Below are 22,068 nucleotides of genomic sequence, written 5' to 3' on the forward strand. Positions count from 1 at the left end.
TGACAAAGGGCCATCCAGCCATTCACACACACACACACACACACACACACACACACACACACGTATATGACAGATGCAGTATCAAACATTTGAAAGGGACCCCTAAAGAAGGACAATGATGTGTTGCATGTTCCAGAGTAGGCAAACCAGACAATCTCCACATCAACACTAACAAAGAAACAGCAAGAAATACTGTTTACCCACAAGCATAAAGACATTACATATATTAGAAACCAACACTTTCACATTACTTTATTTTCCAGATCACTAGACTGGGCCACAACAACACATGGCAGGGGACTGCTAATATAATATAATATAATATAATATAATATAATATAATATAATATAATATACCGTACTTTGATTATAACAATGCCGTATGAAAGATTACTGCATATTATATAATATTTTAGGTAATCATGTGTTTTTAGTTGTGTTGTAAGCAGCCTAGAGCCACAGGAAGAGGAGGGTAAGAAATAAAAATATTACCATCATCATCACCACCATAAAAACTACACATGCAAATATGGAGGGCCAGCTGTCCTCTCTAATGTGAATTCCATGTCTATGTATAGTTGAATTCTCACTCCAGGCATGCATAGAGTTACTCTCCAGTGTGAGTCCTTTGATGTGAACGTAGACTTCCATTATGAGTGAACTTCTGTCCACACTCCAGGCATGTGTAGGGTTTCTCCCCAGTGTGAGTCCGTTCATGTGAATGTAGACCAGAATTATTAGTGAAGCTCTGTCCACATTCCAGGCACATATAGGGTTTCTCCCCAGTGTGAGTTCTTTGATGTGAACTTAGATTGATATTCCTACTGAAGCTCTTTCCACACTCCAAGCATGTATAGGGTTTCTCCCCAGTGTGAGTCCTTTGATGTGAACGTAGACCTGAACTCTGAGTGAAGCTCTGTCCACATTCCAGGCATGTATAGGGTTTCTCCCCAGTGTGAGTCCTTTGATGTAAACGTAGATTGACATTCTTAGCAAAGCTCTTTCCACACTCCACGCATGTATACGGTTTTTCCCCAGTATGAGTCCTTTGATGCAAGCGTAGATTTCCACTGTGAGAGAAGCTCTTTCCACACTCGAGGCATATATAGGGTGTCTCCCCAGTGTGAATCCTTTGATGTGAACGCAGACCTGAATTATACATGAAGCTCTGTCCACACTGCAGGCATGTATAGGGTTTCTCCCCAGTGTGAATCCTTTGATGTGAACGTAGACTTCCATTCTGAGTGAAGCTCTTTCCACACTCTAAGCATCTATAGGGATTCTCTCCAGTGTGAGTCCATTGATGTGACCGTAGACCTGAACTCTGACTGAAACTCTGTCCACACTCCAAGCATTTATAGGGTTTCTCCCCAGTGTGAATCCTTTGATGTTTATGTAGACTTCCATTCTCAGTGAAGCTCTGTCCACATTCCAAGCATTTATAGAGTTTTTCCCCAGTATGAGTCCTTTTATGTGAACGTAGACTTCCATTCCGAGTGAAGCTTTGTCCACACTCCAAGCATTTGTAGGCTTTCTCCCCAGTGTGAGTCCTCTGATGTAAACGTAGAGTTCCATTCTGAGTGAAGCTCTGTCCGCAATCTAGGCAAATATAGGGTTTCTCCCCAGTGTGAATCCTTTGATGTTTATGTAGACTTCCATTCTCAGTGAAGCTCTGTCCACATTCCAAGCATTTATAGAGTTTTTCCCCAGTATGAGTCCTTTTATGTGAACGTAGACTTCCATTCCGAGTGAAGCTTTGTCCACACTCCAAGCATTTGTAGGCTTTCTCCCCAGTGTGAGTCCTCTGATGTAAACGTAGAGTTCCATTCTGAGTGAAGCTCTGTCCGCAATCTAGGCAAATATAGGGTTTCTCCCCAGTGTGAGTCCTCTGATGTCTACGTAGACTTGAATTATGAGTGAAGCTCTGTCCACACTCTAGGCATGTATAGGGTTTCTCCCCTGTGTGAGTTTTTTGATGTGAACGTAGACCTGAAATATAAGTGAAGCTTTTTCCACACTCCAGGCAATCATAGAGTTTCTCCCCAGTGTGAATCCTTTGATGTGACCGTAGATTTCTACTGACAGTGAAGCTCTGTCCACACTCCAGGCATTTATAGGGTTTCTCCCCAGAGTGAGTCCTTTGATGGAAACATAGACCTGAATTATGGTTGAAGCTCTGTCCACACTCCAGGCATTCATATGGAATCTCCCCAGTATGCGTCCTTTGATGTGAATATAGATGTGCACTCTGAGTGAAGCTCTGTACATATTCAAAGCATTTATATGGCTTCTCCCCAGTGTCAGTTCTTTCATGTTCCTTCAGATGATCTCTCCAAGTGAAACTCTTTCCATACTCCTGCCATTGAGATTCTTTCTCATTCATGCCAACAGTGATATGGGTGTTAAATTGCAATTCAGATCCTTGGCTCTTCCTTTTTTGTTTCCTAACTGTAAGTGCTGTCAAGAATTCAGCAAGATCATAACCTTGAGAGGATTTCTTCTTCCGATATTATTGGTTTCCTTAGGGCACCCAAGAGGTGGCTCCATACAATCCTCATTTCCCTGGTGAAGAAAGAAGCAAAAGATAATTCTTGAAAGCCATACAGGCTTTCCTAGGAATGTCTCTGCTGTGACCAACACAATAGATCCCGACCCAGGGAAGAACGCGCATCTACTCTGAGCAACCCTCCCATAGAAGCCGCCTCATAAATGCCTTACCAAGCATGGATAAAACAGCATGGAAAGGGAGGAAGTCTTCCCTAGTACATTAAGTAAGAACATGGAGCCTGGAAAGTGGGGGGGGGGGGGGGGGGGGAACAGATCAGCAGGTCTTCCCTCGTGTATTATATAAAAACATGGGTCTATAAGTCTGGCCTCTCAAAAGGAAATCCTAAGAAAACTAAAGGTTTTTGGTGGGGAAAGTCTTCTCTGGATTTCTTTTGGAAGATGGTTTCAAGTGGTCACCAAAAGGTCCCAAATATTCTCAGCTTCTCAAAGGCTTTCCTTACCACAATTCAAGAGAGATATTGACAAGCTGGAATGTGTCCAGAGGAGGGCGACTAAAATGATCAAGGGTCTGGAGAACAAGCCCTATGAGGAGCGGCTTAACGAGCTGGGCATGTTTAACCTGAAGAAGAGAAGGCTGAGAGGAGATATGATAGCCATGTATAAATATGTGAGAGGAAGCCACAGGGAGGAGGGAGCAAGCTTGTTTTCTGCTTCCTTGGAGACTAGGACGCGGAACAATGGCTTCAAACTACAAGAGAGGAGATTCCATCTGAACACGAGGAAGAACTTCCTGACTGTGAGAGCTGTTCAGCAGTGGAACTCTCTGCCCCAGAGTGTGGTGGAGGCTCCTTCTTTGGAAGCTTTTAAGCAGAGGCTGGATGGCCATTTGTCAGGGGTGATTTGAATGCAATGTTCCTGCTTCTTGGCAGAATGGGGTTGGGCTGGATGGCCCATGAGGTCTCTTCCAACTCTTTGATTCTATGATTCTATGATTCTACCTGTGGCACATCTTCACTATGGAATGAGTGCAAACTGATTCCATCTCAACCTCCATGGTTCAATGCTCTAGTTCAGGGGTTCTCAAACTTTTAAACCACAGTGCCCTTTTTGAAGGAAAAGTTTCCTGTGGAGCCCCAATAAAGTTGCATTGCATTTTCAAATTTGACAAATGGGTTGAGTCATTGGAAAATGGATGGAGAATGTTTGTTTAAACTAATTGAAAAAATGAACAAATTCCTATGCACACTGCACACGTCTTGCTTGTAATTTAAAAAAAAAATCCAGAAAGAAAATATGTAAAATATTTAACCAGCATAAAATTAACAATATTTCAGTGGAACACCTCAGGGGCCATCCAGCCTTTGCAATAATAACAACAACAACAACAACAACAACAACAAGACCTGTTTCTGCCATGCAGGAAAAGCAGTCAAAGTTGCAGGCTGTGGTGGTGGGGATGCCCCACAGGTGATGCCTTTGGCGACCGTGGAGAGGCCCCACAGAGCTCCTTAGGCCGCATGATTCATAGGCAGGGCGAGTAGGGGGGGAAGGGGGCGAAGCAAAGTTTGAGAATTCCTGCTCTGGAGTGCCTAGGAGTTGTGTTTCAGAGAAGGCTTGTGAAACCACAATTGCCATGATTTGCAGAGCATTGAACCATGGAGGTTAACGTGGTATCAAACACAATCCTACAGTAGGCAAAGTCTGAATTTAGCCCTTCAGGTGTTTTGGACTATAAATCCCACAATTCCTAGCAGCCTACTGGAAGTCCAAAACAGCTGAAGGGAGTTTGCCCACACCGGTACACACTTTGGTTCAACAGGCTTTCAGCTTTTAACAGTTGGCAGCTAAGGTAGAAATATATCTTTAAACATTTGGGGGGCGGACGCGGACTAAAGAGTCATGTTTTACCACCTCGAGAGCATAAAATAAATAAATAAATAAGACGTGAAAATGAACCATTAAAGAAAACTGGACAGACTCAACGGTGACAAATGCAAGATACTCCACTTTGGCAGGAAAAACGAAATGCAAAGATACAGAATGGGGGACAATGCCTGGCTCGAGAGCGGCACGTGTGAAAAAGATCTTGGAGTCCTCGTGGACAACAAGTTAAACATGAGCCAACAATGTGATGTGGCGGCAAAAAAAGCCAATGGGATTTTGGCCTGCATCAATAGGAGCATAGTGTCTAGATCTAAGGAAGTCAAGCTACCCCTCTATTCTGCTTTGGTTAGACCACATCTGGAATACTGTGTCCAATTCTGGGCACCACAATTCAAGAGAGATATTGACAAGCTGGAATGTGTCCAGAGGGGGCGACTCAAATGGTCAAGGGTCTGGAGAACAAGCCCTATGAGGAGCGGCTTAAGGAGCTGGGCATGTTTAGCCTGAAGAAGAGAAGGCGGAGAGGAGATATGAAAGAACATGTATAAATATGTGAGAGGAAGCCACAGGGAGGAGGGAGCAAGCTTCCTTTCTGCTTCCCTGGAGACTAGGACGCAAGGGAACAACGGCTTCAAACTACAAGAGAGGAGATTCCATCTGAACACGAGGAAGAACTTCCTGACTGTGAGAGCTGTTCAGCAGTGGAACTCTCTGCCCCGGAGTGTGGTGGAGGCTCCTTCTTTGGAAGCTTTTAAACAGAGGCTGGATGGCCATCTGTCAGGGATGCTTTGAATGCAATATTCCTGCTTCTTGGCAGGAGGTTGGACTGGATGGCCCATGAGGTCTCTTCCAACTCTTTGATTCTATGATTTAGTATCATAGAATCATTGAGTTAGAGGAGATCCCGTGGACCAACCAATCCAACCCCCTGCCAAGAGGCAGGAATCACATTCAAGGCACCCTGATCGAAATACAAGGGAGAAGTTGAGAGGAAGCTAATGAGGAAAAAAAAGATATATATCCTCAAAAGAGGTAAGATAAGATTAAGATTTATGAGTGCTGCTTGAGTGTTGAAAACAAAAATAGAGAGAATTACGATTGCCATTACTGAGCACAGAAATACAGTGGAAACAACTTTAATGAGCTGATAAAACAACCGAATAAACAGAGAGCTGGATTAAAAACAATAGAAGCAATAAGCCTGATTAAGCCCCAACTGAGATTTGAAACAAAATAAGAGACTTTAAGTGATGAGAGAAAAACTGAGAGATAAACAGAGGGGGCTGGGTTTTTATTTTGTTTTTTTAGAATAATTTTTATTAACCATAAAAGAAATGCTATATACATAAAAAGAGGTGTGGAACAATATAGTGAAAGAAAAGTAGGAAATAAAGATGTCTAAGTCTTAAGAAAAACTACTTCATTCTTTTCTTTAAGGCAGATTCTTTACAGCGATTCAACTTGCTCTCTGCAGCTGTGAACAAGTCTACATAGGGACCACCAAACACGAATCAAGGATCATGAAAGGCACTGCAGACTCCTTCAACCAGAGAAGTCAGCCATAGCAGAGCACCTGATGAACCAGCCTGGACACAGCATTTTATTTGAGAACACAGAAATGCTGGACCACACCAACAACCACCATGTCAGACTACACAGAGAAGCCATTGAAATCCACAAGAGGCATGTGGACAATTTCAACAGAAAGGAAGAGACCATGAAAATGAACAAAATCTGGCTACCAGTATTAAAAAACTCTAAAATTATAACAGCTAAACAACAGAGAGGAAAAAACCAGGCACAGATTAACACCTCCCAGCAACAGATTTTCCCAGGCTCAGGCAGGCCTTCAAATGCTAATGAAGGTGATCAGCCAAACATTCACATCTAACTGCAGCAGGGAAGAGCTCCTTGCCCCACCCCAGCCATTCCACAGATATATAAACCCATTTTTCCTACCTCCAACAGACCTCACAACCTCTGAGGATGCTTGCCATTGATGCAGGCGAAACGTCAGGAGAAATGCCTCTAGAACATGGCTCTATAGCCCGAAAAAACCCACAAGAACCTAACGATCTCTATAATTCATATAATTACTTCTTTTCCTTTCCCCCGTTGTGCTACCCCTTGTGCTCCCCATCTCTGGAGTTCATGTTTTCTTTATGCTCCCACCAGAACCTCATTTTTTCTGGTGGGCGTTGGTTACCATCGTCTTTCCTTAATGTTTCCTCAATAAATATTTTCCATATATTTTCAAAATCATTATCCTTCCTTGGGCCTTTTTTACCTTTCGACTGCATGTTAATTTATCGTTTATTGCTAATTGCCAAATTTCCTTGTACCATTTTTGTATCTTAATTTCTACCTCCACTTTCCAATATTTTGCTATTAGCTGCCTTGCAGCCGTTAACAACATTGTTATCAGATTCTTTTCACTTTCCTTCCATTCATCTGTATTGTAAATAGATAACAGTATAGTCGCTGGATTTATATTAATTTTTTTATTCATAATACTTTCTTTTTCTACTATAACTTACCCCAGAACCTCTGTACATATTTGCATTGCCACCACATGTGGATGATGATGATGATGATTATTATTATTATTATCTTTATTTGTACCCCGCTAGCATCTCCCGAAGGACTCGATGCGGCTTACAAAGGCCAGGGCCTCAAAACACAACACAACAATATAACACCAAAAGCAAAATTAAAAACAGTTAAAGCAATATTGACGACATGCAATAAACAGTACATCAAGACACAATAAAAACTGGGCCGGGCCAGAGTAATGGGTACAGGATTAAAAGTGCTGATGTGGCAGGTGGCTTACGAGGATTATAAGGCAAGTGCAGTGTGCGGTGTGCAATAATCTTAGTTCTACTAAAAGTGCTTCAAGGACTTGTTATTGGAGATTCCTATTCTGGAAAGGCACATCGGAACAGTCAGGTCTTCAAGTTCATTCTAAAGACTGCCAATGTATGGGCCTGTCTAAGATCTTTGGGGAGGGTGTTCTATGCTGGACCACACCAACAACCACCATGTCAGACTACACAGAGAAGCCATTGAAATCCACAAGCATGCAGACAATTTCAACAGAAAGGAAGAGACCATGAAAATGAACAAAATCTGGCTACCAGTATTAAAAAACTCAAAAATTACAACAGCAAAACAGCAGAGAGGAAACAACCAGGCACATCTTAACACCTCTCAACAAAAGGTTTTCCCAGGCTCAGGCAGGCCTTCAAATGCTAATGAAGGTGATCAGCTGAAACATTCACACCTAGCTCTAGCAGAGAAGAGCTCTTTGCCCCACCCCAGCCATTCCACAGATATATAAACCCATTTTTCCTACTTCCAACAGACCTTCTCAACCTCTGAGGATGCTTGCCATAGATGCAGGCGAAACGTCAGGAGAAATGCCTCTAGAACATGGCCCTATAGCCCGAAAAAACCCACAAGAACCTAGTGATTCCAGCCATGAAAGCCTTCGACAATACATTGTGTAGCTTGCTGTCAACTCTTTGCAGACCGACAGAGAGTTGCATCTGTCAAATAGGAAATTTAAGCACCGCTTATGCGGGGAGGCTAATTTAACTAATTCACGACACCCTAACATCTCCAGCAAGCTTGCAAAAGAATGAGGAAGTACTCCATCCCTGTCACAAATGGACAGTGAAGCAACAGCTCCCCTGGTGGCCAGAATACCCTCATGAAGCTGGAATGTTAGCTAGCCTCTGTGTGTCTGTCTATATACAGGGTGAGGCAGCATAACTTCCTTTTTAAAAATGCGTGCCATTCAGTCGGTTGAAGATGTCTCGTTTGTTGCAAAACATGATGTTTTGGTGCTTAAACATGGTCTTGTTTAAGAAGCGGGAGTCTAAAGTTTTGTCCTGACACAGTTCAGTCACCATCATGCGTTGGAACAGTGAGGAGCATGCTTTTGCCGTTGAGGCCTACTTTTTGAGCGGATTTGAAGTGGCAGGCCCACTCTCCAGATCTGGCCCCCTGTAATTTTTTTCTATGGGGTTTTTTGAAATCCTGTGTTTATGTGAACCGTCCAAGAACCCTACAAGATTTGAAGACCAACATCCAGGAAGAAATTGCCAACATAACACCTGCTATGCTGGCAAGAGTCATGACAAACCCCAGAAATCAGTTTACTCAGTGTATGGAGAATGGAGAATGGGAGACGTCACCTACCTAATTTCATAAAACAAAACTTTAGGTATGCACCTACATTATAAAAAAAAATCTGATTCATACAATGGGTTTTATTAAGTTTTGAAAAAAGGAAGTTATGCTGCCTCAACCTGTATGTTGTGTATCTATGGCACTGAATGTTTGCCATGTATATGTAATGTATTGTCAAAGGCTTTCAAGGCTGGAATCACTGGGTTGTTGCAGGTTTTTTGGGCTATATGGCCATGTTCTAGAAGCATTCTCTCCTGACGTTTCACCTGCATCTATGGCAAGCATCCTCAGAGGTTGTGAAGTCCGTTGGAAGTAGGAAAATTGGGTTTATATATCTGTGGAATGACCAGGGTGGAGATGAGAGACCAGATGAGAGACTCCCCCCTGGGCACACAGAGGACTGGGCAACTTGGAAGGCGCTGAACAGACTGCGCTCTGGCACCACCAGATACAGAGCCAACCTTAAGTAATGGGGCCACAAAGTGGAATCCATGACATGCGAGTGTGGAGAAGAGCAAACCACTGACCACCTGGTGCAATGCAACCTGAGCCCTGCCACATGCACAATGCAGCAACACCAGAGGCACTCCAAGTGGCCAGAGACTGGTCAAAGGACATTTAATCAACTACCAAGCTTGCAAAATCTGTGCAAAATCTGTGTTTTTGTGTTTGCAAAATCTGTGTTTTTTTAAAATCTGTTTGTTTGTTTTGTTCTGTTAGAAATGTAATACAATGGTATGGTTGCTGATGACACGATAAATAAAATAAATATACCAGGGTGGGACAAAGAACTCTTATCTGTTGGAACTAGGTGTGACTCACAGACAACATAGAATCATAGAATCAAAGAGTTGGAAGAGACCTCATGGGCCATCCAGTCCAACCCCCTGCCAAGAAGCAGGAATATTGCATTCAAATCACCCCTGACAAATGGCCATCCAGCCTCTGCTTAAAAGCTTCCAAAGAAGGAGCCTCCACCACACTCCGGGGCAGAGAGTTCCACTGCTGAACGGCTCTCACAGTCAGGAAGTTCTTCCTAATGTTCAGATGGAATCTTCTCTCTTGTAGTCTCCAGGGAAGCAGAAAACAAGCTTGCTCCCTCCTCCCTGTGACTTCCTCTCACATATTTATACATGGCTATCATATCTCCTCTCAGCCTTCTCTTCTTCAGGCTAAACATGCCCAGTTCCCTAAGCCGCTCCTCATAGGGCTTGTTCTCCAGACCCTTGATCATTTTAGTCGCCCTCCTCTGGACACATTCCAGCTTGTCAATATCTCTCTTGAATTGTGGTGCTCAGAATTGGACACAATATTCCAGGTGTGGTCTAACCAAAGCAGAATAGAGCATGGGGAGCATTACTTCCCTAGATCTAGACACGATGCTCCTATTGATGCAGGCCAAAATCCCATTGGCTTTTTTTGCCGCCACATCACATTCCTGGCTCATGTTTAACTTGTTGTCCATGAGGACTCCAAGATCTTTTTCACACGTACTGCTCTCGAGCCAGGCATTGTCACCCATTCTGTATCTTTGCACAGACAAGAGCTCTTTGTCCCACCCTGATCATGCCACAGATATATTAACCCAATTTTCCTACTTCCAACAGACGCCACAACCTCTGAGCATGCCTGTATATGTACATTGTAATCTGCCCTGAGTCCCCTATGAGGTGAGAAGGGCGGAATATAAATACTGTAAATAATACTTATGCCAAGGATGGGCAAACCCTCTTAACTGTTTTGGACTTCAACTCCCACAATTCCTTTCAGCCTCGGGCCCTTGCCTTGTCCCCCTCAGCTGCTTAAGCCTGAGGCTGTTAGGGATTGTGGGAGTCGAAGTCCAAAACGCCTGGAGGGAGGGCCCAAGTTTGCCCAGGCCTCTATCAAGCTACTGAGGGAGGGAATCCCTCAGGAAAGAGGGAAAGGAAGGCCTCCCCCACTTCTTGCCTTCCCTGGTTTCCCTGTCCAGATCCGGAATGGGTCCCGGGTGGAGATCTGTTTGTGGGGAGGCCTCGCCCCTTTTCTTTCGCCCCACCCAAGCCTACCCCGCCTCACCTTCTTGATCTTCCTTCCTTCCTGGAAAAAATGGCGGCGGCAGTGAAGGGGGCGGGGCCTGGGTGACGTCACCGCCTCCCTCCCGCCCAATGGGAAGCGAAGGGGGCGTGGCCAAAGGCTTTGCCAAGTTGCCTCAGGAGCAGGGGGGGGTTAGGGGTTCAAACCCCCCCCCCCCCCGAAATGTTTCAGATTTTTTTAAAAAAACCTGGTTTACTCATGAATTTTAACTGGTTAACCCAATCCCCATGCTGCTAAGTCTATGAGATGCAAAAAATCAAGAGTCCCTCCAGAACTGCAAGCACAATCTCAAGCAAATATTGACAATTTATTCACACTGTCATGACTTGCAGCCATAGCCGATGTAGTTGTTCTGGTACAGCTGTACCAGGAGCTCCAACTTTATTTGCTTTGTATTAAATGTTTGCTTGCAGTCCTAGGTTTCAGGGACTCTGCAGATAGGTGGCTTCTTTGATTGCAGTCATAGGGCAAGTCACCTGTCCATCATTGTTAAGTTTTGGTCCCCCCCCTTGCTCAGGGCAATTAGGGAAGGGAGCCATTTTTAGTTAGTCTCAGCAAGGTAAGCTTATTTAATAGGATGTGTGCAAGCTTCCCCTGTACAAAAGCTTCAACCCTTAAGACCTTCCGGGGGAGAAAGGTCTTAAGAGTCTCCAAAGAATTTCCAGGAAAACAGCCCTAAAGACCAAAGAACTCCAGCTGGAGAACATCTACTGCCTTGCTGGTAGGTCCACTCGGCATTCGAGATGCAGTTCAACCTGGTAGCGGAGCCCACATCAGCAAGGGTTAGATTACAGTCAGCCTGGGAGAAGTTAAAAAGGGGATTTTCCTTTAAAGTAAAGAAGAAGTTATTGAAGACAGTTGCCTGTCCTTCGTGGACAAGATTAGGAATTCACCAGTTGCCTAAAAGCTGGGAATCATTTGCTTAACTTTACTGAAGACAAGAGAAGTTTCTGTTTGATTGTTTATTAATAAAAGTGTTGTACTTCTCAAGCCATCTAAAGACTGTTTGTGGTGGAAACCTCTGAGAACTTCTCTTTAGGCCCCCTGGCTTCCCGCTGGGCAAAGGTTGCACATCCTGTACTAAAGACAATTATTTACAGGCCCAGCGCGCGACAGACCAGTACTGAAGCAACCAAGTTGGGGGGGGGGGATGTTGAATACTCTCATTAAGGAGGCCAGACTTGGTGGAGGTGGTTGACAAGGGCGGAGCTGCAGGCTATTGAAGGCTGCTCTGCCCCCTGCTCTCCTCTTTGCTTCAGCGTGAGATAGGAGGCAGGTTTCAACCCCCCTGCGCGAAATTTTCAACCCCCCCCCCCAAAATTTCAACCCCTCCCGAATTTTTTTTCTAGCTATGGCCCTGCTCAGGAGGGAAGCCCTGCTGCTCCCTGCAAAAAGAAGGGAATCCCTCCAGGACTCGGAAGTGGGTGGGGAGCGAGGAGGGCCTGCCTGGCCTCCCTTTCCCACAATTGCAAGCAGTGCACCATTACACAGGAAACAACACACTCCAATCAGGAATTTTTCCAAATGTGGTTACATAGTAATATTTTTATTTTATGTCTTACCAGCCTCTCCTTGCAACTCGAAGCAGAGCACAACATAGTTCGCAGCTTGGGAGTGATCTTGGACTCACCGCTGAGCCTGGAACCCCAGGTCTCAGCGGTGGCCGGGAGAGCTTTTGCGCAGTTAAAACTTGTGCACCAGTTGCGCCCAGACCTTGGGAAGTCTGATCTGGCCACGGTGGTCCACGCTCTTGTCACATCCAGAATAGACTACTGCAACGCGCTCTACGTGGGGTTGCCCTTGAAGACTGTTCGGAAACTTCAACTAGTCCAGCGAGCGGCAGCCAGACTGCTCACCGGAGCGACATACAGAGAGCATACCACCCCCCTGCTGTGCCAGCTCCACTGGCTGCCGGTTCAGTTCTGAGCACAATTCAAGGTGCTGGTTTTGACCTACAAAACCCTGTACGGTTCCAGTCCAGTGTATCTGTCCGAACGTATCTCCCTCTACGTCCCACCCCGAAGTCTGAGATCATCTGGGGAGGCCCTGCTCTCGACCCCATCACTGTCACAAGTGAGGCTGGTGGGGACGAGGAGCAGGGCTTTCTCAGTGGTAGCCCCCCACCTGTGGAACTCACTCCCGGGGGAAATCAGGACCTCATCATCCCTCCTCTCTTTCAGGAGGAGGGTGAAGACATGGTTATGGGACCAGGCCTTTGGGCAATCCAGCAATAAAATAAGACAATCAGGCAAGTAAAATCAACAGGATTGTTGAAGTGGCACGGAAAACGGAAAATTAGAACTATGAGTTAGCGATTGCTGACCATGTAAGAGGAGGAATTGGGTTTGTATTGTTTTATTGATTTTATTGTTTTTATTGGTACAATGCATGAACTAGTGTGAATTGTGAATTGATGTAATTTTGTGTCTTGATTGTTCTGTGCTGCAGGCATCAAATTGTGCCTTTGCTTCTGTAAGCCGCCCTGAGTCCCCTTCGGGGTGAGAAGGGCGGGGTAAAAGAACTTAAGAACGGAAAACGGAACGTTGGTGGACAGGAAAAGAGATTTAAAGATGGGCTGAAAGCCAACCTTAAAAACTCTGGCATAGACACCGAGAACTGGGAAGCCCTGGCCCTTGAGCGCTCCAGCTGGAGGTCAGCTGTGACCAGCAGTCCTGCAGAATTCGAGGAGGCACGAGTGGAGGGTGAAAGAGAGAAACGTGCCAGGAGGAAGGCGCGCCAAGCCAACCCCGACCGGGACCGCCTTCCACCTGGAAACCAATGCCCTCACTGCGGAAGAAGATGCAGAGCAAGAATAGGGCTCCACAGCCACATACGGACCCACAGGGAAATCCATAATGGAAGACCATCTTACTCGTCCAACAAGGGATCGCCTAAGTAAGTAAGTAAAAGAACCCCAAATAAATAAATAATAAAATAGTTAAAAACTTGGACAGGCTTGGATTAATAATTTTATTTTATTTATTTTATTATTTGAACTTCTATGCTGCCACTCCCCTGGGGCTCGGAGCGGCTTACAAGAACAGGCTAAAATCGAACACAATTTAAAACAATTTAAAAACAATCAGAGATCAAAGGCCCGTCGAAATAGATATGTCTTACATGCCCTGCGAAAAGCCGATAAATCCCACAAGGTACGGACTTCAGGTGCCAGAGTATTCCAGAGTGATGGTGCCACTGCTGCGAAGGCTCTGCATCTGGTTGCTGTTAGATGCAAAGTCTTGACACTGGGAATTTCCAATAAATCTTGGTCCTCAGAACGGAGGGATCTCTGGGATTGGGAGGGGGTGAGGCGGTCCCTCAGGGACATCGTCCCCAGACCATGCAAGGCCTTAAAGGTGAGTACCATCACTTTGGAAGTGATCCGGTGTTCAATGGGTAACCAATGCAGCTGTTAGGGTTATGTGGCATCTCATCAGAGTTCCCGCAAGAAGCCAAGCAGCTGCGTTTTGTACCAACTTGAGCTTCCGGATCAGCAATAGAGGAAGGCCAATGTAGAGGGTATTACAGTAGTCCAGTCTTGAGATGACCGTAGTCTCGATCACCATAGCTAGGTCGTCCCTGAACAAGTAGTGGGCCAGCCGTCTAGCCTACGCAGATGAAAAAAGGCGGTTCTGCTGGTGGTGGAGAACTGGGCCTCCATCGTCAGCAGAGGGTCCAAAAGGATTCCCAGACTCCTTACCAATGGTGACAGGCATAGCGCTGTATTTATATTCTTCTATAGGATTGTATACTCCTGCATGGCAACAAGGAGATCAGACTAACAACAACAATAATAATAATTGAACCAATGCCATCAAAGCCAAAATTGAAAAGTCGACAACAGATCCCAAGTGTAGACTCTACAAGGAAGCAGATGAAACAATACATCACATCCTCAGCTGCTGCAAGAAGACAGACTACAAGCAGAGGCATAACACAGTTGCTCAAATGATTCATTGGAACTTGTGCCACAAATACCACCTGCCTGCAACAACTAACTGGTGGGATCACAAGGCAGAAAGAGTTACAGAGAATGAACACGCCAAACTCCTCTGGGACTTCCAGATTCAGACAGGCAGAGTTTTGGAGCATAATACTCCTGACCTCTCAATCGTGTTAAAAAACAAAGTATGGATTGTTGATGTTGCAATCCTAGGTGACAGCAGGATTGAAGGGAAACAACTAGAAAAGATGACACGATATGAGGATTTAAAGATTGAACTGCAAAGACTGTGGCACAAGCCAGTTAAGGTGGTCCCAGTGGTGATCGACACACTGGGTGCAGTGCCTTAAGACCTTGGCCTGCACTTAAACACAATTGGTGCTGGCAAAATCACCACCTGTCAGCTACTTGGATCTACACACATTAGTTCTATGAACCGGTGCGAACTTTAAGATCTTCCAGGGAGGCCCTCCTTTCGTTCCCACCACCGTCACAAGCACGGTTGGTGGGGACGAGAGAGAGGACCTTCTTGGTGGTGGCCCCTGGCCCCTAGAATGCCCTTCCTAGAGAAATAAGACAGGTCTCATCCCTCCCCAATTTCTTAAGAGCCTGAAGACCTGGTGGTTTAAATAAACCTTTGAGAACGACTAGTTCTAGCTCTGCCCCAGATACTGCTGAAATTGGCCATATCTTCTTCTACCAATTACCCAGGTCATTCTCTTCTGTTAGGCCTTGGAAATGTACAGCCATAGACTCTACCTAATTTCCCAGGCCCTCTAAAATCACAGTAGCCCGGCCCGGCCTTTTAAACTGATTTTGTCTGCTGTGGACTCATCTTGTTGTGTTTCAAATCATCATCAACAACAACTTTATTTATATTCTGCTCTATCTCCCCAAAGGGACTCAGGGAAAATTCCAAACATAAAAGGTAAACATTCAATGCCCAAATACAACAACAAGACATCCATACTAACAAAATTTATACAACCCAACATATAAACACGAATTATAACTTAAAAAACTAAAATTAAATAAAAAGCACAGGCTGTTATAACAGACATAAGACAAAACATCAAACATAGAATGGAAACAATAATTTCCCATTTCCTTGGGGCAAATTGATTGACTAGATGACCTTTCAGATCCCTTCCAAATGTAATACAGACTTTTTTTTTTGGAGTTTCCATATTTAGAGGTCTTGAGATGACCTCAAAGGCTGGATTGCTATCTCCTGGGCACACTTGGATTGTGTATCTTCCGGCATGGCAGAAGGGATCAGACTAGATGACCTTTGAGGTCCCTTCCAAACCTTGGAGTCTGGTGGAGTCTCTTCTCTAGAGATCTGTGAAACAGAGGCTGGATGGCTATCTTCTGGGCAGGCTTGGATTGTATGTCTTCCTACCTGGCAGAATGGGTCAGATTAGATGACCTTTGAGGTCCCTGCCAAACCTCATATAGACCTTCTTGGAGTTTGGTGGAGTCCATTCTCTAGAGGTCTGTGAAACAGAGGCTGCATGGCCATCTGTTGGGTCAGACTAGATGACCTTTGAGGTCCTTTCCAAACCTCATATAGACGTTTTTGGAGTCTGGTGGAGTCTTTTCACTAGAGGTCTGTGAAATAGAAGCCAGATGACCATCTGTTGGGCAGACTTGGGCCCCTTCCACTCAGCTGAATAAAATTCCACATTTTCTGCTTTGAACTGGCATATTTGGCAGTGTGGACTCAGATAACCCAGTTCAAAACAGATATTGTGGGGTTTTCTGCCTTGATATTCTGGGTTATATGGCTGTGTGGAAGGGCCCTCAGATTGTGTGTCTTCCTGCCTGGCAGAAAGGGTCAGGCTAGATGACCATTGAGGTCCCTTCCAAGCATCATTGAGACCTTCTTGGAGTCTGGTGGAGTCTCTTCTCTAGAGATCTGTGAAACAGAGGCCGGATGGCTATCTCCTCGGCAGACTTGGATTGTGTGTCTTCTTACCTGGCAGAAGGGGTCAGACTAGATGACCTTTGATGCCTCTTCCAAACCTCTTACAGACCTTCTTGGATCCTGGTGGAGTCTCTTTTCTAGAGATCTGTGAAATAGAGGCTGATTGGCCATCTATTGGGTAGGCTTGAAGTGTCTTCCTGCCTGGCAGAAGGGGACAGACTAGATGACCTTTGGAGGGTGGTCTCCCCCACCTCCAGGTTTCTATGCTACTCCCATGAGTCTCTATTGCTTTTTCTTCCTGCTCCTTTTTCCTCCTATCTTGGGGCCAGTCCCTTCCAAACCTCAATAGGAGCATAGTGTCTAGATCCAGGGAAGTCATGCTCTCCATGCTCTATTCTGCCTTGGTTAGACCACACCTGGAATAGTGTGTCCAATTCTGAGCACCACAATTCAAGAGAGATATTGACAAGCTGGAATGTGTCCAGAGGAGGGCGACTCAAATGATCAAGGGTCTGGAGAACAAGCCCTATGAGGAGCGGCTTAAGGAACTGGGCATGTTTAGCCTAAAGAAGAGAAATCTGAGAGGAGGCATGATAGCTATGTATCCTGGGAGACCCAAACGTGTGGCTGCTTTGCTTTGCTTTGCTTTCCAGCCAGAGAGGCCCTCATCCACTGGAAGAGCAATTATGAAGTGCCACGCCTGCAACGGTGATGGGATAGCCTGGGCTTGGGGGACGAAGAGGGCTCTGAGGGACCAGAAGGGACCTCTTTCCAACCCAAGACTAACCTCTGGCATAGGCATTTGTTTCACCAGGTGATTGTTCTTATATATACACACACACACACACACAAGCACACACAAATATACACACATATATACATACACACATATATACATATACACATGCATGCACACATACATACACACATATATATGTATATATATGCATATAGACAAGCACACACATATACACAATATGCATATACACATATAAACACACAAATATATACATACACACATATATATGCACACACACACAAACACACATATATACAAATGTACACAAATATGCATATAGACAAACACACACATATACACAATATGCATATACACATATAAACACACAAATATATATACATATATATATATATATATGCATACACACACACGCAAACACACATATATACACATGTACACAAATATATACACACATATAAACACATAAACACACAAAACACATATATACAGACTGGACCACAGCAACGCGTGGCAGGGGACGGCTAGTCCTTTTATATAATTTATCTATTTCCCAAGCCTGAAATAGATAAACTTTACTTTTATTCTGCCTTATTCTTAAATGTATTAAATATAAGAAACTAAACTGCCTGGCTCAAGACGAAGTCAGGAATGCTTTCTCAGCCTCAGGCAAAGAATATAACAAACAATAGGCATCTTTGGGTTGTTGTAGGTTTTTTCGGGCTATATGGCCATGGTCTAGAGGCATTCTCTCCTGACGTTTCGCCTGCATCTATGGCAAGCATCCTCAGAGGTAGTCTGCGGATGCTTGCCATCGATGCAGGCGAAACGTCAGGAGAGAATGCCTCTAGACCATGGCCATATAGCCCGAAAAAACCTACAACAACCCAAATTACGGCCATGAAAGCCTTCAACAATACAAAAGGCATCTTTGTTTGTTGGGAAGACTAACAATCATGCACGCATTTTGAAATGGTTCTGATGGTCTCCATGTTTCTAACTCTCTTGCCTTGCTGAGTTTTTATGGCACCCTAATTTAAGTAATTTCCATGGGGTTAAGGGAGCTTCTCCATGGAAGATGTGGCACAAGTCACATATATAGTTCTTTGATCTCAGGAGTCTATAAAAGAGGGGCGCTTTCTTTGTCTCAGTTAGTGTGTAGTGTGTGCTTCATGTTTCTGTAGTTCTGTTCCAGTTTCTTCTTCGCTATGTAGTTTTTTGCAGGCCACATGGTGAATTAGGCTCATGGTGCAGAAGAAAATATTACTATTTTTTTTACTCTTTATTTTTGGATTGCATTTTTTGATATACTACAACTAAGATATGCTGAACCTGTGTGTTCTTTCACTCAAGATTTGTGAGTAAACTATCTTTTATTACATGAACCAGTTGGTGTGGAGTTTTCTTTTGCTTTACTGGCATTTCTGAATGTGTATTCCTTGCCTGTTAATGGGGTGCTGGGATCGATAGCTAATTGAGCTTTTAACTCTGCCTGTATCCTTTCCTTTTGAAAGCGCAAACTATTCTATTTTGTACCTCTGCTCATCCTGTTTGTTTAACTCTGTGAATGCAGTGCTTTTACAGGAAGGTATAACCCAGTGTTTCTCAACCTGGGGGTCGGGACCCCTGAGAGGGTCGCAAGGGGGTGTCAGAGGGGTCGCCAAAGACCATAAGAAAACACAGTATTTTCTGATGGTCATGGGGATTCCATGTGGGATGTTTGAGCAAATTCTATCATCAGAATATTGATTGTAATGAACTATAAATCCCAGCAACTACAACTCCCAAATGTCAAGATCTATTTTCCCCAGACTCCGCCAATGTTCACATTTGGACATATTGAGTATTCATGCCAAGTTTGGTCCAGATCCACCATGGCATGAGTCCACAGTGCTCTCTGGATATAGGTGAACTACAACTCCCAAACTCAAGGTCAATGCCCATCAAACCCTTCCAGTGTTTTCCCTTGGTCATGGGAGCCAAGTTTGGTTCAAATCCATCGCTGGTGGAGTTCAGAATGCTCTTTGATTATAAGTGAACTATAAATCCCAGCAACTACAACTTACAAAATCAATCCTCCCCCAACCCCACTAGCATTCACATTTGGGTGTATTGGGTATTTATGCCCAGTGAATGAAAATGCCTCCTGCATATCAGATATTTACATTATGATTTATAACAGTAGTAAAATGACTGTTATGAAGTAGCAACGAAAACAGTATTATGGTTGGGGGTCACCACAACATGAGGAACTGGATTAAGGGGTCGCGGTATTAGGAAGGTTGAGAACCACTGGTATAACCGCTTTGAGTCGCCCAAGGGCTGAGAAAAGCGGTATATAAATGAAGTAAATAATAAATAATAATATAACTATTTCAAGCAATTTAGTTTGTCTCTGGTCAAACAGCCGAGTCCTGGATGCTCTAAGCATCTGGATAACAAAACCCAGTATTGTTTACCTACGCAAGACCGCAGAAGTCAGTTTCCATAGTTTTCCAGGGCCTGGGTTTCATAATCCCATCATCCTCATCCTGGACACCTGCTCACCTGGAATGTGAGCACTTCCTGGAGACCCCTCTCTGCCCACAGAGCTTTCCCCACCTGGCTGGGAGGAGATTTCCAGCCACATCATCAGAGCTCAGCCAGTCAGAAACAGAAGAGGGATTATTCAAACTGGAACAATGGATTTCGTTGTACAAAAACTATTGTGCACAGCACATGCTCTCTTATTGTGCACAGCACATGCTCTCTTATGTGGATCCAGCAAAGACGGAGATCCTATGGCTGGGTGGACCGGGCAGTGGGGACATCCATCTGCCCACCCTGGATGGCGAGGCATTACGCCCGTCATCATTGGTCAAGAGTCTGGGAGTCCTTTTGGACCCTCTGCTGACAATGGAGGCCCAGGTCTCCGCCATGAGCAGGACCGCCTTCTTTCACCTGCGACAGGCTAGACGGCTGGCCCCCTCCCTGTCCAGGGACGACCTCGCTACGGTGATCCAGGCCATGGCTATCTCAAGACTGGACTACTGTAACGCCCTCTACATTGGCCTCCCTCTGTCGGTGATCCGGAAGCTCAAGTTGGTACAAAACGCAGCTGCTCGGCTTCTTGCGGGAATTCCGATGAGATGCCACATCACCCCAATCTTACTACAGCTGCATTGGTTACCCATTGAGCACCGGATCACTTTCAAAGTGATGGTACTCACCTTTAAGGCCTTGCATGGTCTGGGGCCGATGTATCTGAGGGATCGTCTCACCCCCTCCCAACCCCAGAGATCCCTCCGTTCTGAGGACCAAGATCTATTGGAAGTCCCCAGTGTCAAGACGTTGCGTCTAACGGCAACCAGACGCAGAGCCTTCACAGCAGTGGCGCCATCAGTCTGGAATGCTCTGCCACCTGAGGTTCGTGCCCTGCGGGACTTACCAGCTTTCCGTGGGGCATGTAAGACATACCTGTTCTGACAGGCTTTTAATGTTTGATAGTGTTGTTTTTAAATTGTTTTAAATTGCTTTTAAACTTTGTTAGATTTTAGCTATTCTTGTAAGCTGCTCCGAGCCCCAGGGGAGTGGCGGCATATAAGTTTAAATAATAAATAAAAAAATAAAAAAATAAATTCTGGAGCAGGATCCCATAGGAATATCCCTGGCAGAAATCCAAGTCTAGTGTGTGTCTAGTTCTGTGGGTAAGGCCAGCTACTTGTTGGGACAGCCCCACGTTACCATGGTGGCCATGAAGTCCTGAACCACTCCCAACAGGGTGGTCTCCTCATAGAAATTTAGTTATTATTTATTTATTTGCGACATTCATATGCCGCCCTTCTCACCCCAAAAGGGATTCAGAGCAGCTTACAAGTAACAAGTAAATACAATATATTATATTATTACCATAGCACAATACTAATATTATATATTACATTGTACTATAAAATTATACTATATTATTAATAATATTACATTTAATATACAATATATAATTATAATATGTTATTATTAGTATTATATTGTATTAAATTATAATATTATATGTATATTTGTGCTGGTACAACTGTACCAGGAGCTCCAATTTTATTTGCTTTGTATTAAATGTTTGCTTGCAGTCCAAGGTTTCAGGGACTCTGCAGATAGGTGGCTTCCTTTGGTTGCAGTCGTAGGGCAAGTCACCTGTCCATCATCGTTAAGTTTTGGTTCCGTCCCTTGCTCAGGGCAATTGGGAAGGGAAGGGAGCCATTTTTAGTTAGTCTCAGCAAGGAAAGCTAATGTACAGGACATGTGCAAGCTTCCCCTGTACAAAAGCTTCAACCCTTAAGACTTTCCGGGGGAGGACAGTCTTAAGAGCCTCCAAAGATTCTAAAGATTTCCAGGGAAACAGCCCTAAAGCTTTGAAGAATTTCGGAGGGTAACAGTTTGGAAGACCAAAGATCTCCAGCTGGAGAATATCTAAGCCTTTACTGGTAGGTCCACTCGGTGCTCGAGACGCAGTTCGACCCGGTAGTGGAGCCCACATCAGCAAGGGTTAGATTACAGTCAGCCTGGGAGAAGTTAAAAAGGGGATTTTCCTTTAAAGTAAAGAAGAAGTTATTGAAGACAGTTGCCTGTCCTTCATGGGCAAGTTTAGAAAGCCACCAGTTGCATAAAAGCCTGAAAGCATTTGATTAACTTTATTGAAGAAAAGAAAAGTTTCTGTTTGATTGTTCATTAATAAAGGACTTTGTTATGCTTCACAAGCCACCTAAAGATCATTTGTGGTGGAAAACCTCTGAGAACTTCTCTTTGGGGCTC

General features: G+C 44.5%; 1 protein-coding gene across 1 annotated transcript; it reads right to left on the reverse strand.

The window, feature by feature from the left end:
• Positions 1-224: 224 nt before the first annotated feature.
• Positions 225-10,673, reverse strand: LOC132761659 (zinc finger protein 850-like). Its single transcript, XM_067473067.1, has 2 exons — positions 10,642-10,673; positions 225-2,562 (listed from the first exon to the last, which is right to left on the reverse strand). Exon 2 carries the CDS (start codon positions 2,381-2,383, stop codon positions 608-610), a length of 1,776 nt encoding a protein of 591 aa, XP_067329168.1. The 5' UTR covers positions 2,384-2,562; positions 10,642-10,673; the 3' UTR covers positions 225-607.
• Positions 10,674-22,068: the final 11,395 nt, after the last annotated feature.

This window comes from Anolis sagrei, chromosome 1 (assembly GCF_037176765.1).
Source record: "Anolis sagrei isolate rAnoSag1 chromosome 1, rAnoSag1.mat, whole genome shotgun sequence".
Lineage (NCBI taxonomy): Eukaryota > Metazoa > Chordata > Lepidosauria > Squamata > Dactyloidae > Anolis > Anolis sagrei.

Excerpts from the sequence above, each read along its gene's own strand:
- LOC132761659 (XM_067473067.1), bottom strand. The coding sequence starts at position 2,383 with ATGAATGAGAAAGAATCTCAATGGCAGGAGTATGGAAAGAGTTTCACT.